General features: G+C 40.0%; 1 protein-coding gene across 1 annotated transcript in view; it reads right to left on the bottom strand.

The window, feature by feature from the left end:
* MYRFL (myelin regulatory factor like) overlaps positions 1-16,217 on the bottom strand; it is a 150,272-nt gene that overhangs the window by 23,900 nt on the left and 110,155 nt on the right. Inside the window, exons 21-23 of the mRNA XM_043967689.1 lie at positions 15,317-15,322; positions 3,189-3,236; positions 2,396-2,483 (exon numbers count right to left, since the gene is read on the bottom strand). Of these exons, the coding sequence (XP_043823624.1) occupies positions 2,396-2,483; positions 3,189-3,236; positions 15,317-15,322 (142 nt within the window). The remainder of the gene's footprint in view (positions 1-2,395; positions 2,484-3,188; positions 3,237-15,316; positions 15,323-16,217) is intronic.

Here is a 16,217-nt window from a genome sequence, read left to right as displayed (position 1 = left end):
AGGAGGCTCTGAGAGAAAGAGAGAGACAGAGAGACAGAAACAGAGACACACAGAGACAGAGAGACAATGACAGACAGAGACAGAGACAGAGTCAGAGACAGAGAGAGTGTTAAAGAAAGACATTTGGAAATATAACCTGAAAATTCCTTAAATTGGAAGCTAAACTTTATAAATTCTGTAAGTTTGAAAGTCTTTATATTAAATTACAAAGAGTTTTACCTGTGAAGAACCATTCCCAAAGGTTTATATTGTAACAAAAAGAGAAAATTTTAGCCAAAAGCACATCACAGCCAATGTATACTCTCCATATAGCCAGATCATACATTTCTATTGAGTGTACCGAGTAAAATAAGATAAATGGGAGAAGAGTTCAAATAAATATAAGACCTCACTGCCCCTTCAACAGAGAAAGAGCTGAACAATCAAGAAAAAAAAAGAGGAAAAAAATGATAGCAAGCTGAGGGGAAAAAATCAGACTGTATATAAATAAGAATTTTAATAGCAATTGAAAATTCACTTTTCTCCCCCTAAGTCTGCTACTTTGTACCTTCAATTTCCTGATGCAAACGACTACTAGCTATATCATCATTGGGATATTGGTAATATGGTATAAATTGTAGGGAAAGATTTTGCTGATAAAAAAATTTTTTGCAGCTGCTAGATTTTTTTCCTCCCAACAGAAAAGCTAAAATAAGCTATTTCAGCTATTAAAATAATGATGTCCCTTGTTATTAAAATATTCCAATGCTAGCCCCCTCATAACTCTGAGCCATCACTAACAATGTCTTTGCTGTCTGTAAAATTAATTAGTAAACCTGCTGGGCAGAGACCACATTTTATTCTCAGTGCTTTGTTGTTTGCACTCAGATAGATGGTCAAAGCAAACAACAAGCCTTTCAGAAATGCCTCTAGGCTGCAACACTGGAACTTCTGGTTAAACTTGGGGGGTGGGGGTAGAAGGGAAGGGAGTATTGGGGTAGCCAGGCACTGGCTTATTGAGAAGTTCTTATCCTCCCTGGTTGTGATTGCCCATCATTACATTCTAGGAAAGGGGTTTGCAATTAAAAAGAAATGTAAGGGGGCAGCTAGGTGGCACAGTGGATAGAGTACCGGCCCTGGATTCAGGAGGACCTGAGTTCAAATTTGACCTCAGACCCTTGACACTAGCTGTGTGACCCTGCAAAAGTCGCTTAACCCCAATCGCCTCACCAAAAAAAAAAAAAAAAAAAAAAAAAAAGCAATATGACGGGCAGCAGTGGATAAAGCACCGGCCCTGGATTCAGGACGACTTGAGTTCAAATCCGGCCTCAGACACTTGACACTTACTAGCTGTGTGACTCTGGGCAAGTCACTTAACCCTCGTTGCCCCACAAAAACAAACAAAAAAGCAATATGACCATAGATGGATTTTAATAGCCACCTTTTCTTCTCTTTTTTGTAAAAGTCATCAGCCCTTTTGCAAAATTAAAAAAAGGAAGGAGGAAGGGAAGGGAAGGGAAGGGAAGGGAAGGGAAGGGAAGGGAAGGGAAGGGAAGGGAAGGGAAGGGAAGGGAAGGGAAGGGAAGGGAAGGGAAGGGAAGGGAAGGGAAGGGAAGGGAAGGGAAGGGAAGGGAAGGGAAGGGAAGGGAAGGGAAGGGAAGGGAAGGGAAGGGAAGGGAAGGGAAGGGAAGGGAAGGGAAGGGAAGGGAAGGGAAGGGAAGGGAAGGGAAGGGAAGGGAAGGGAAGGGAAGGGAAGGGAAGGGAAGGGAAGGGAAGGGAAGGGAAGGGAAGGGAAGGGAAGGGAAGGGAAGGGAAGGGAAGGGAAGGGAAGGGAAGGGAAGGGAAGGGAAGGGAAGGGAAGGGAAGGGAAGGGAAGGGAAGGGAAGGGAAGGGAAGGGAAGGGAAGGGAAGGGAAGGGAAGGGAAGGGAAGGGAAGGGAAGGGAAGGGAAGGGAAGGGAAGGGAAGGGAAGGGAAGGGAAGGGAAGGGAAGGGAAGGGAAGGGAAGGGAAGGGAAGGGAAGGGAAGGGAAGGGAAGGGAAGGGAAGGGAAGGGAAGGGAAGGGAAGGGAAGGGAAGGGAAGGGAAGGGAAGGGAAGGGAAGGGAAGGGAAGGGAAGGGAAGGGAAGGGAAGGGAAGGGAAGGGAAGGGAAGGGAAGGGAAGGGAAGGGAAGGGAAGGGAAGGGAAGGGAAGGGAAGGAAGGGAAGGGAAGGGAAGGGAAGGGAAGGGAAGGGAAGGGAAGGGAAGGGAAGGGAAGGGAAGGGAAGGGAAGGGAAGGGAAGGGAAGGGAAGGGAAGGGAAGGGAAGGGAAGGGAAGGGAAGGGAAGGGAAGGGAAGGGAAGGGAAGGGAAGGGAAGGGAAGCTTATAGCATTGGACAAATTGAAGTTAGAAAATGGGGTGAGTACAAGCTTACCCACCCACAATGGAGGCTTTTACTGCAATAACGGCGGTCAATTTTGTGCTGAATTTCCATAATCTGAATGGAACTGATGGTTGTATCAATCCCTAAAACAAGGGGGGGAAATGAGAATAGGAAGAGAGGCTTTTAGGAAAGAAAACGTTAGCTTGAATTTCTAGCCTCCTCCCATCCCCTGCTCCATTCCCAGAGATACTGAATTGAAAAACAGGAGTTTCTAAGACTGATTTCCTTTCTGCAATAAAATAAATAGTAAAGAAAAGGGTCCCTTTGTCACAGTAGATGCAAGGACTGTACTCAAAAAATCTGGGACTTAATAACCAACCCCTTTTTTATATCACTGGTGATTTTCTTGATGATGGAAATTCCTTCCATCAATGCAAATCAGCAACACTCTTTTTAATTTGTAAACTGGGATCTGTGAATTTGTTATGGTACCAGGAATATAACTGCACTAACAGCCTTCTTGACCTATTTTTGGTCCTAATATAAAGGAAAATTATTAAAATATATTTTCCCAAGCAGAGGGTGCTGTCCCCAACTTACTTCTTCTTCTCCTCCTCCTTCTTTTTCCTTCGGGGCAATGAGGGTTAAGTGACTTGCCCAGGGTGACACAGCTGGTAAGTGTCAAGTGTCTGAGGTTGGATTTGAACTCAGGTCCTCCTGAATCCAGGGCCTGTGCTTTATCCACTCCACCTAGCTGCCCCCCAACTTACTTCTACATTTACACAGACTTCTAAAGTTCTCAGTAAGCATGAAAATGTAAAGCATTTTCTTTGTAAATGAGGACTTACAGTCACTTCCCCAATCAGGTTTAGTTAGTGGGTATCGTCCTGAAAATGCTTTGCTTCTGTCTCCTGGAATAGAAGGAAATGAGTTAGTTACCAATATTTGATCAATCCAATGTGCCAGATGTAAAGAAAACTCAGTGTTTGGGCTCTCCTTATAGTTTTCAGCTAAAAGGATCTCTGGGTAGGTTCATTCTAATCCACCATCTGGAGTGAACCAAAAACAGGCCCCTTAATTTATTTCTAAAGGGAAGCTTTTGATCTCTCAGGAGGGCCCAAAGCCAGAATACTGGAAAGCATCACATCCCCAGCACCTAGCATATGGTGGCTGGTTGTTGTCCTTCATTCTTGAAGAGGAATCAAAATGGCATCACTATGTTGGGGTCAAGGTACATTGTGTCCAACTGGGGCTGATCAGAACAATCAGGATATAGTAGCCACTTAATACATACTTGCTAATTGATTGATTATGTTCTTCTACTAAAGTATTCTCTACAAAACAGAGCCCAAGGAACCGGGACCTTGACACAGATTTGTACAAGCTCTTGTTATCATTCCAGTTTTTCCCTAGGCTCTATTTTCCTCACTCTTCATGTCTGGGTCAATGAAATTGAATGGGAAGATACAAAGGAATTGCCACAAGGTGGTACCATAATTAATCATTAATCAATTAATTAATCTTTTCACATGAAAATAGACCGGAGAGGGCTTCCATTTGGGGAAAAGGGAAAGGAGGACAATTCCAATCTCTGATATCATTGAAAGGAACTCACAGTGAGAAAACACCCTCTACCAATGCATATAGACATCTGTTCTGCAACTTAGTTGTTTAGACAATTATTTGGGGACACTGAGAGGTTAAGTGACTTGCCCAGGACCACACAGCCAGTACAATGTGTCAGAAATGGGACTCAAACAAAAGGGCTTCCTTAATCTAAATCTTGCTGTCTCTCCACTAATCCACCTCTGTTTCTTGTAGCCTAAACTGGAGAGAATAACTAAACAAAGAATGAGGCTAACCAAGTACCAGAAAGGTGGGGACAATAGAAGGAGATGTGCAAGTTTATAATTTTTCTGGCAAAGTTATCATAGATTGTGCTAAAATGGAAGTAGCATGATTTGCCATTGTGTTGACTTGGAGTGAGGAAAACTAAGTTTAAATTCTACTTCATCTATATATTAACTGTGTGACCCCTGACAAATCACCCTCAGAGCCTCAGGTCTCTTGTCTTTAAAATAGAGGTAAAATCCTTGCACAACTTCATGGAGATGTGAAGGAAGAGGCTGTATGAGCGTCAGGTGTCATCGTCCTCATCATCAAGGTTTCCGTTGCACTGGCATTGCCTAGTGATCAGTCCAATGTATGTAGTCATATATTTCTTTGAAAATATCTTTTACCCTGTGTCTCTGAGGATGTCTTTCTTTGGAAATATGCCCTTGCCTACTCACATTCACCATGCATCTCTCCAATACCCTTTGGGTCACCTGTGGTTTTTTGTTTGTTTGTTTTTGTTTTGTTTTGTTTTTTGTTTTTTGTTTTTGCAGGCAATGGGGGTTAAGTGACTTGCCCAGGGTCACACAGCTAGTAAGTGTCAAGTGTCTGAGGCCGGATTTGAACTCAGGTACTCCTGAATCCAGGGCCAGTGCTTTAACCACTGCGCCATCTAGCTGCCCCCTCACCTGTAGTTTTAATTCTATGAGATTCCATTCTTCACAGTTATATAGAATCACCAGCAGCATATTAATGTCAAAAAGATATGTCTTACATCCCTTTAGAGTGATAATGTAATTCAATAAATACAGCCAGTCTCTCTCTCTGTATATAGATAGATAGATAGATAGATAGATAGATAGATAGATAGATAGATACACACACATACATATATATGTATATGTGTATGTGTGTATATATATATATATATATATATGTAAGGGTTTAGGGGTGGGGGGGCATACATATATATGCCAGACACTGTGAACAATATGCACAGACATATTTTTGGACATGGTCACTATGTAGATTCATTTTACTCTACTATGCTAATCTATTGAAAGGATTTTTTCCCTTTCTCTAATTGGAGAAAAAGGGGTAGGAGGACATTAGCAATAGTGATGCCAAGAAAAAAAGGGCCCAGAAACATTTTTAGATGCACAGATGAGAATAAAATGAAGCATTGACAAGCAGGACAGTTTTGAAAGTTATGTGTGGAATTTATTAGATGCTCCTTTCCTACCTCAGCCTAGAGATAGCCACCATTAGACATAAATATGTGTATAGATATATACACACATATATACATATGTGTATGTGTGTGTAGAACCACACATACCTCTATTTATCAGTTCTTTCTCTGGAGGCAGATAGCATCTTCCTTCATAGGTCCTTTTTAGTTAATTTGAGTATTTATTATATGCTTTTTTTCAAAAGCAAGTACTATGAAATAATGATTCACAATTTTATATGGAACCCTCTTTTTGTGTTTTTCTGTGTGTATGAAAATGCTCTTTTTTGGATGTTTAAGTTCAAAACAAAAAAATGAAATTAGAAAAAAAGACTGGGTCTTTTTTTTTCAGGGAGAAACTGAGGTTACTAAAAACACGATGAAATTTTCACAATCTAATCAAACCTGATCATCTTCACCCATCCAATTCTGAAACTAGTTCAGTATCCATCCACAGTATCTCTTCAAAATGCTGGTACTTATATATTCACTTTACAGCTTATCTGCTTTGTTCATAGGCATTCTTTATCTACTTGGTTTTTCTGTTGTTGATAATTAGACCAACTCTTTTGAGTAATTACGGATTTCACTTACGAGGCTATGTCAAGGTCTTGGTTTCAAAGTAATTAGCATGAAATCACTAGCACTCAACACTCAGAAGGGATTCTTCTATGAGGACTTTGTCCTGAACATACTTCCTAACGGTGGGAAACACCTTGAATGAGCATATGTCTCCTGTTTTCTGCTTCATTTGATATTTCTAATCAGAATATTTTCAGACAAAGAAATTGTTGTTTTAACATTTTACACAGATTTGTTCAGCTTGGGCCCAGTGGGAAGAACTAGGATCAATAGGCTATCCCCATAAGGAAACAAATTATAGCCATGTTTCAGAAAAGTACACCAATAATTAGAGCTGTCTAAAAATTGAATGAGCCAAAGGGAAAAGAGTAAAAAATGAGAAAAGGGGGTCAGGGAGGAGAGGAAGAGATCCAGTGAGAACAGAACCACCTAAAAAAAAGGGTTAAAGTAATTAAAAGAACAGAATAGTGTATTTATAGCAGAAGAGGGGAAAAAAAGAGTAACTTGAGAAGATGCCAATATTAGACACAGATGAAGGAAAATATAAATCTAACTCATATAACTTTAAATGTCAGTGGATTTAAAAATCCAATAAAATGAAAAAGAGTGACAGATTGGATAAGGAAGCAAAACCCTACAATCTGCTGCTTACAGGAAACACATTTTTAAAATAAATACATACACAAAATAATACTGCAGAGATGGAAAAAATTACTAGGCATCAAGTGAATTCAAAAAAGAAGAAATTGCAATCATGCTATCTGACATTGTAAAACAAAATTAAAAATTAAAGGCAATAAACAAGGAAATTGTTCTTGTTGTTTTTCTGTTCTCAAAGAGGACCGTGACATCAGGGTGATGTCAGGACTTGCACTGAGTTGGATTTAAGTGAGACAGGGCATGTAAGGTCACCAACCTCACTCTCTCTTCCAGAGCCATCTGGGTCCAGTGGCAACATATAGATCAGGACAAGTGGAGATGGCCCCAGATGTTTAAGGCAATTAGGGTTAAGTGACTTGACCAGGGTCACACAGCTAGTAAGTGTCTGAGGAGAGATTTCAACTCAGGTCCTCCCAACTTCAGGGCCAGTGCTTTATCTACTGTGCCACCTAGCTACTCCAAACAAGGAAATTATATTATGCTGAAAGGAACCACAGACAACAAACCAGTATCAGTAATAAACTTACATAATTCCAATGCCTTAGCATCCAATTTCATAAAGGAAATAATATCTGAGTTTCAAGAAGACATAACACAATAGTGACAAGAGACTTCAATACCCTTCTCTCCATTTTGAAAAAGTCTAACAGAAAGGAAAAATATGAAATTGAAAAGAGAATAAGATTCAGGAGTACCTGAGTTCAAATCCAGCCTCAGACACTTGACACTTACTAGCTGTGTGACCCTGGGCAAGTCACTTAACCCCCATTGCCCTGCAAAAAAAAAAAAACCCAAAAAAAAAAAAAGAAAGAAAAGAGAATAAGCCAACTCAAGGGGAGGGAGTTTCCCATAACTGGAGTGCTCCAAGTGGACACTGGATATTTTAGAGGGGAATCTTGTTCATGTATATTTATTGTAACAACTCTTAGGATCATAGGGACCTTAGTAACCATCTAGTCCAACCTCCCTCACTTTACATATGAGGAAACTGAGGCCCAAAGATACTAAGTAATTTGCCCAAGGTACTAAGTAGCAGAATTAGAATTTCAATACAGGTCCTCTGGATCCAAGTTGAGTATTCTTTCCACCATCCCATATTGCCTAATCAAATCACCTCTGGAGTTTCATTTAACTATGAAATTCTGTGACACAATTTATGGCTATAAACCTCTGAACATTTTTATCACAGACATGCACATTCTTTCAATGAAAGATTGTAAAATAAAGACTTAAAAGTAATATAACAGAAAAGAGTGCTGATTCTTCTCTTTCTTATCTTTTTATGTTGCACTATTATCTCACAAGGAATTAATTTTTAGTTTTGTGCAATTTATTTTTTCTGTCTAAATAGCCTTTAAGCCCCTTGAAGGCATCCCCTGCCAATCTAAGCACAGCACCTTGTAAATAATAAGTTATAACAAAAGCAACAAAAAACATCCCCTCAAAACCCAACCATGTCAAGAGTCAAGAGGCCATGGGCAAAGTCAGGAAGTGCAAGCCAGGGTGACATAAGCAGGGTCATTATGTGCCCTGAAACCATTACAGTAGTTGTGAATGCCTCACAAAAATGCCAAAATTCTGGCCAGTTGGGTTTTAGCAATACCACTGATTGGATTGGTATCTTTAACAAGTGTGAGAAGACTTTCCATAAATCTAAGAAATAAATAGGGTGGAGAAAGGTTGCCAGCTGATCCAACACAAAATCATCGTGATGACCACAGTGACACAGAGGGCACTCCTTCATATTCCAGTGCTACAAGAAGGCACGTGGTAAATCAAAACAAATCAGAAATACCAATATTCCTCCTGCTGGAAATGCTTAGATGTAGATGGTACCAACAACTAAAGTAGATAAACCATCCATGCACATGAAATGGATTGCAGACAGGAATGCTTTTGTTATACACCAGTACATTACCAAAACAAAACTGTAGACAGACATCACACTTATAGGCCAGGATTTACTAATGCTTTTGTGTGTGTGTGTGTGTGTGTGTGTGTGTGTGTGTGTGTGGCAATTGGGGTTAAGCGATTTGCCCAGGGTCACACAGCTAGTAAGTGTCCATCGTCTGAGACCGGATTTGAACTCAGGTCCTCCTGACTCCAGGGCCGGTGCTCTATCCACTGCGCCACCTCGCTGCCCCTCCTAATGCTTTTAGCAAATAGCACCATCAGTTCTAAGATGCACATCAATGTATTGATGGCTAAGAAAGGATAATCATAATAAGTAACCTCATTCCTAAGTCTAGATTAGATGAAATAAGAGGTAAAATTGATAAGATGCTGAGACCTGAAGAAAGAAAAGATTTGAAAAAACAACAACAACAACAAACCTGAGGCAATAGGAAAGGAAGCCTGCCAGAAAAGCTAATTCTAGGACCACCAAATAAAATGGAAAGATCCCAGCATGGTTCTACATAGAGCAGGACAGCTAAAGGAGAGATCTCTCATAAGACAGCCCCAGGGTGGTCAGAAATCCACAGCATGGATAATGGAAGCAATGGGGAGCAGTAGCAATGTGTCTGTGCACAGGAGTATTCTTACCAAGGCTCCAGAGACCCAGGGGTTCTGAGGGTTATAGAACTCTGTCCTGAGATACCATTAGAAGGCCCTCAATATCAAGTGCTCTGAATCTCAGAGATTCAGGAGGACCTAAAACCTACCAGCACTCTTAGAATAAACACCCCCTGGGAGATGGGGGTAAGTTTGGGAATACAAGTGACCTAGATGGAGATTAAACTGAACCAGCCACCCCACCCAAAAGCATAATCGAGTCTGGTCCTAGCACAAAGCCCCAATTCTGGAGTATGAGTAAATAGAAGGCAATGACCACTATAAACAATTATTATAAGGGGCAGCTAGGTGGCGCAGTGGATAAAGCACTGGCCCTAGATTCAGGGGAACCTGAGTTCAAATTTGACCTCAGACACTTGACACTAGCTGTGTGACCCTGGGCAAGTCACTTAACCCTCATTGCCCCGCAAAAAAAAATATATATATATATAGCTAAGGAGAAACCCAAAAAACCATCCTAGAAGAAAATGCAACTATAAGCAGAGATGAAAAGAAAAAAAAAATTTTCCACAAGGATCTCAATGTACTACATGAATACCTTAAAAAAAAACATATGAAATGCAAACTCTAGAGAAAATTTGTAGAAACAGACTAAATGGCTTAGAACAGAAAGTAGACAACCTAACCCAAGTTGTAGACTCTCTGAAAATTAAAATAAAAAAGCAATTCAATGACTTCATGAGACAACAAGAAATTTAAGATGTCCCAAAAATCTTAGAGAAGTTTTAAGCTTTAATAAAGCTGTCCTAAGACTTCTGGAACCCCCTATTTTAGAACAAAATTAAAAGATTGGGAAAAATAAAAGAAAACGTAGGATGCCTGACATCAAAAACAACTGAACCGGAGAACAATTTGAGAGATAATTTAAAAATCATTGGATTCCAAAAAACCATAATTTTTTTTAAAAGCCTTAACACTCTATTTCAAGAAATAATAGGTGGAAATGACAATAGAACTATTAAAACCAGAGGCCAAAGTAAAGAGAGAAAGACTCCACCAATGATCTGAAAGAAACCCCAAAAGGAAAAGTGCCAGGAACAACATAGACAAAATTTAGAGCTTTCAGTTCAAAGAAAAAAGTACCACAAGCATGTAGAAAGAAAGAGTTCAAATACCAAGGAACAATCATCAGGATCAAACAAAATTGGGCATCTTCTACTATAAATGAGAGATCTTAGAATATAATATTCCAAAAGATAAAATATATGGGCTGGGGGCAGCTAGGTGGCACAGTGGATAGAGCATCAGCCCTGGATTCAGGAGGACGTGAGCTCAAATCCGGCCTCAGACACTTGACACTTACTAGCTGTGTGACCCTGGGCAAGTTACTTAACCCCAATTGCCTCACCCCTCAAAAATATATATATACATGTGGGGGGGGGGGCTGAAAATACCCTACTACAAGGCTGAGTAGAATGCTCCAGGGAATATTTATATGGATGTTCAATAGAATCCAGGACTTTCAAGCTTTTCTGATGAAAAGACCAGAGCTGAGTAGAAAATAAAAACACAAGAGAAAATGAAAAACCTAAAAGGGAAATTTATTTGAGCAACTGGAAGGGGCTCTATGATAATGAAGTTCCTCAAATGCTAGGAACTAGATATACAAGCACAAAGCATGAAATAATGCAGCAATTACAATAGCTAGCAAGATGCAGCAAGACATAATGGTGGCTAGAAGTCTATACATCAGAAGCTTGTGATTTTATGCACTGACAGGAGCTAATCCATATCACAAATGGGAACCTCAAAATATCCTGGAGAACCCAACCAATAAACTGTCCTGGAACCAAAATATTATCTGATTGAATGGCAATTTAATCGGATTCATTAAAGTGTCTAAGTGCACGATTTCCTGGACCCCACAATGATCCATAAAAACTTAAGAACAGCATTTTTCATAGATGTTCCCTACCAAACTACTCATGAGCTTAGAGGTGTATGAAATCAAAGGCTTTCAAAATAGAGAGACCTAATCAAATCGATCAAAACCATTCATCATCCTATCTGGGAGTTATACCCAGCATTCTTTTAGTCAAAGGATGAGCTTAGATACAAATCCTTTGATTAAATGACAAAAGCAGTTATTTTATCCCCCTGTATAAGAGTCTGTAGAATGTTAAATATAAAAGAGTTAACAGTAGGTTCCCTGCTGTTTTTCATCTTATGCCCCCCTCCGATGTTCTAGACTCTCTCTAGCTCTGATCCCTCCCAGGCTCCCCTTATTCTGAACCTCTGGGCAGCTGCTGAGGGAGCCATCATCATCATTAGCCTCACCCAGTTCCACGGCCCATCTTCCTACCTTGCTATGCTAGGACCCCTTCTCCTCCACCTTTCTACCTCTTGTTCTGGGGACAACACTGAAAGCCATATTACTGTGGAGGGGAATGAATATAAATAGTGAGAGTTGAGGGGGAAACATCCCTCCCCTCCCCAAAGAAAGAAATAGAGCAATAGGATAGTGTCCATAAAAACCCTTCAGGCTGTGGTGGGTAAGATTCTTCTAGGGCTTAACAGGAGCCCAGGCTCAGAAAACTCCTACAACACTACTAGACATGACAGTTATACTAGAACTCCAATTACCAGAATCAAGAAATACCTGTTTGTGTTGTCTTTCCATTTTAGAATATAAGCTCCCTGAGAGCAGGGACTGTCTTGTTTTTAAAAAAACCAAAAAACTATAAAAGCATTTTATTATTTTCCAGTTACATGTAGAGATAATTTTCAACATTTGTTTTTATAAGATTTCTAATTTCAAATTTTTCTCCCTCCCTCCCCGCCTCCCTCCCCAAGACAGCAAGTAATCTGATATAGGTTATATATGTACAATAACATTAAACATATTTATGCATTAGTCGTGTTATAAGAGAAGAATCAGAGCAAAAAGCAAAAAACTCAAAAAGGTAAAACAGCACCAAAACCAAAAGAAATAGTATGGTTCAATCCACATCCATATTCCACAGTTCTTTTTTTTCTGGATTTGGAGAGCATTTGCCATCATGAGCCCTTTGGAACTGTCTTGTACCGTTGTATTGCTAAAAAGAATCAAGTCTATCACAGTTGATCAACACACAATGTTGATGATACTGTGTAGAGTGTTCTCCTGGTTCTGCTCATCTCACTCAGCATCAATTCATGAAAGTCCTTCCAGGTTTCTCTGAACTCCTCCTGCTCATCGTTTCTTACAGCACAATAGAATTAATTCCATTACATTCACATACCACAACTTTTTCAGCCATTCCCCAATTGATGGACAACCCCTCAATTTCTAATTCCTTGCCACCACAAAATGAGCAGCTATAAATATTGTTGTACATGTGGGTCCTTTTTCCTTTTTTATGATCTCTTTGGGATACAGACCTAATAGTGGTATTGCTGGGTCAAAAGGTATGCACAGCTTCATAGCTCTTTGGGCATAATTCCAAATTGCTCTCCAGAATGGTTGGATCAGTTCAACTGTCTTGCTTTTTGATTCTGCATCACCAGGGATGCATGACACAAAGTAAGTGCTCATAACTTTTTTTTCATGTGTTCACTCATTCATTGCTCCATGACTGCTTCTATCTGAACTCCACTGAATATGAAAAAAAAGAAATAATTTTTTTCTAACAATTTTAATTCATCCTTTAAAGTTAGAGGAGCTCTTTACCTATACTCTTCTTTCTTCTTTTTCTTCTTCTTCTCTTTTTTTTTTTGGGTGGGTGGGGGGGACAATGAGGGTTAAGTGACTTGTCCAGGGTCACACAGCTAGTAAGTGTCAAGTGTCTGAGGCTGGATTTGAACTCAGGTCGTCCTGAATCCAGGGCCAGTGCTCTATCCACTGCACCACCTAGCTGCCCTTCTTTACCTATACTCTTTTTTTGTTTTGTTTTGTTTAGTGAGGCAATTGGGGTTAAGTGACTTGCCCAGGGTCACACAGCTAGTAAGTGTTAAGTGTCTGAGGCCAGATTTGAACTCAGGTACTCCTGACTCCAGGGCCGGTGCTTTATCCACTGTGCCACCTAGCTGCCCCTGGAACAATTTTTAAAAGAAGAAAAAGGATTGATAGGGTTGGAAGTTACCAACAACCACATTAAAAAATGCTCTCCAAATCACTAATAGTAGAAATGCAAATGAAGATGAGACTGAGGTTTTAGCTCAACTCTAAGATGTCATCCAATTGTCCAAGGTGACGAATGATGGAAATAATTGGTGCAAGGATGAACATGGGCACACAGACACACTCATGCATTGTTGGCAGAGCTCCAAAGTGATTGGTCCATTCCGGAAAGATAGTCTGTAAGAACAGCGCATGAACTGTTCATATCCTTTAACCCTGAGACAGATTACCTCTAAGACAAAAAGAAATGCCCCATATATACTAAAATATTCATAACAGCTCTTTTTATAGTATCAAAGAAGTAGAATCAAGGTTGGTGTCAACTGATTGAGGAATGACTGGAGAAACTGTGGTATATGAATGTAATGGAATAGTATTGAGCTAACAGAAAAAAAACTAGTGGGAATTAAGAGAAACATGGAAAGATTCATATGAAGTGATGCAGAGTGAAGGAAGCACAGCCAGGAGAGGGGAAAAAAAACTATATATATATAACAACAGAAATGTAAATGCCTGTTAGTAGGTAGGGCATATATAGCACTTTGAGTTTTGCTTCATGCAATTCTCACAATAACGTTGTAAGGGACGTGCTATTTCCTTTGCTAATTGTTAGAGGTGAGGGCACTGAGGCAGTTGGCAAGTGTCTAAAGGTAGGATTAGGGCTCAGGTGTTTCTGATATCAAGACCACTATGCCACCTAGCTGCCTCATAAAAAAGAATACTAAATGGAATCCAAAGCTATGTAATTGTAATGATAAATTGTTGAGGAGTGAGGAAATGTGTATCCTTCCTTTTGTTGGGGAAGTGGAGAGTTATGTGTGTGAAATGCTCAGTTCCTGAATTAGTTGGTTTTGCTTAATTTTTTTCCTTGTCATAAGGTAAAAGGTATTTGGGAAGGGGTATATCTAAGATAACCATCACCTGAAAGTGAAAAACAGCAATAAAGCTTTAAATTTTTAAATAAAAAAAAAAAACTGATGCTCTATGGAGGGAGAAAGAAAAGGGAATCAGCCACATGTAGAGGAAGAGAATAATGAAATGAATTTTCCTGTGCTGAATTACCCCTAATTCAGCTCTGCATCCTTTCTACAGGCTCCACAACAGCCCATGTGTGACTTTTTTTCTTAGCAACAATAAGGGTTAGGGTAGGAGGCCTTTCACTGGGTCACTTTCAGTCCAAATCACCCAAATGTCTCAATTGGAGAGCTGGGAAAATGGTCTCTCCTCTCCAATACAGGGATGAAAAAGAAACCCAGGTAAATAGCTGACCCCTAGTTAACACAAAGGTTTTTCCTAATAGCCTGAAACAATCTCTTTCCAGAATAGAGTTTAAAACAGTTTGGTTTACAGAGAGAAAATAATGGCCCCTTAAATTTATCTTCCATTATTTGTCATAACATACAACTCCTCCCCATTGTTGTCAATGAAAGGGGATGGGATGAGACCCAGGGAGTTTCCTTGTCTGATGCCATCCAAAGTTCAGGCTGGATTATATTTGGTTTCGATTTCCTTTCCTTTGAATGAACTGACTCCTTGGGTTACTGTGGCCTCCCAGAGCCTTTCCTCCCTCCCAGGGTCTGAAACTATTCATGGAAACATTGATTTAGAGATGGAAGAGGCCCATGAGACCACTGAGAAAAATCCCCCCTCCGTTTTACAAGTAAGAAACCAGAGGCTGAGAGAACACTAAGAACCAAGGAAAATTCCTTTCACTGTTTCCTTCCCCTGCATGGGTCCAAGGTCACACAGATGTGCCTTGACTCCAAATCCCAGAATTTGCTATTAGTAGGTAACGGCCTGCTTACTGTTCCTGCCATGGCTTGCACCTGTCTTCAGCTACTGGCCAACCCCCCACTCTTGGAATGCCCTCCCCATTTCCTTCTGACTTCCTTTACTGCTCAGCCCAACTGCAACCTTCTGCAGCAAGACATCTGGAGTCTAGCACCTCTGCTGCTAGAGACTTCCTTTCTAAGATAACTGTCCATCTATTTATTTACTCTCCCCTATTAGAATATAAGTTCCTTGAGGACATGACTTGTTTTTGCTTTTTCCTTGCTTCCCCCCAATGTTTTTCCCCCACTGTCTGTTGTACAGGAAATATTTTTTTTGTTTGTTTGTTTTTTCAGAATAATGTTTTTATTTTTTATTTTTTTTATTGAATAGAATTTTATTTTCCAAAACATATGTAAAAACAAATTTTAACATCAATTTTTAAAACAAAATTTGTGTTCCAACTTCTCTTCCTCCTCCCTTCCCACCCCCCACCCACTAGAACTCAAGCAGGGAAATGTTTAACAAATACGCATTCACTGAAAGAACAAAAAGTAGTCATTTCTGCGCTTGTGGCAAATTGGGAGACCCAGAGGCTAATTTAGTGTGTTTGGGGCAGGACACTGTCTTTTGCCTTTCTTTTTATCCCAGAACTTAGTACAGTGTCTGGCTCATAGGAGGCATTTAAACATTTATTGACTATTGTTTTATCGACTGCCTGATTGTTAGAGGTAAGAGTAGTTCACCCAGAGAAACCACAAGGTTTCTGAGTTCCTGAAAAGAGAGGAAGCCTTCCTTGGAGGTTTTCTGTCACTACTAATCACACCTCCAGGGAACCTGTGAAATTAGGCATCTGCTGTATTTAAAGTGATTGGAATGGTTTGGGGGGGTTGTTTGTTTTGTTTTGTTTTGTTCCTGTTTTTTGAGTATGTCCTCAAATATTTGCTAGCTTTATTTTGAAGGCTAGAGCTATGCATTAAACTTTCCTAAAACAGGGTTGGCGATATTAATGCTTCCTTCTGTGTAATGTAAGTATGCACTCCCAAGGCTACAAAGTGCTTTCACATCTATAATCTCATTCACTGCTCACAATAGCGGCCAATATTATCCCCATTTTGCAAAGGCTTC

Source organism: Dromiciops gliroides, chromosome 5 (genome assembly GCF_019393635.1).
Source record: "Dromiciops gliroides isolate mDroGli1 chromosome 5, mDroGli1.pri, whole genome shotgun sequence".
Lineage (NCBI taxonomy): Eukaryota > Metazoa > Chordata > Mammalia > Microbiotheria > Microbiotheriidae > Dromiciops > Dromiciops gliroides.
Note: the sequence above shows the minus strand (reverse complement) of the source record. Positions and strands in the feature narration are given on the sequence as shown.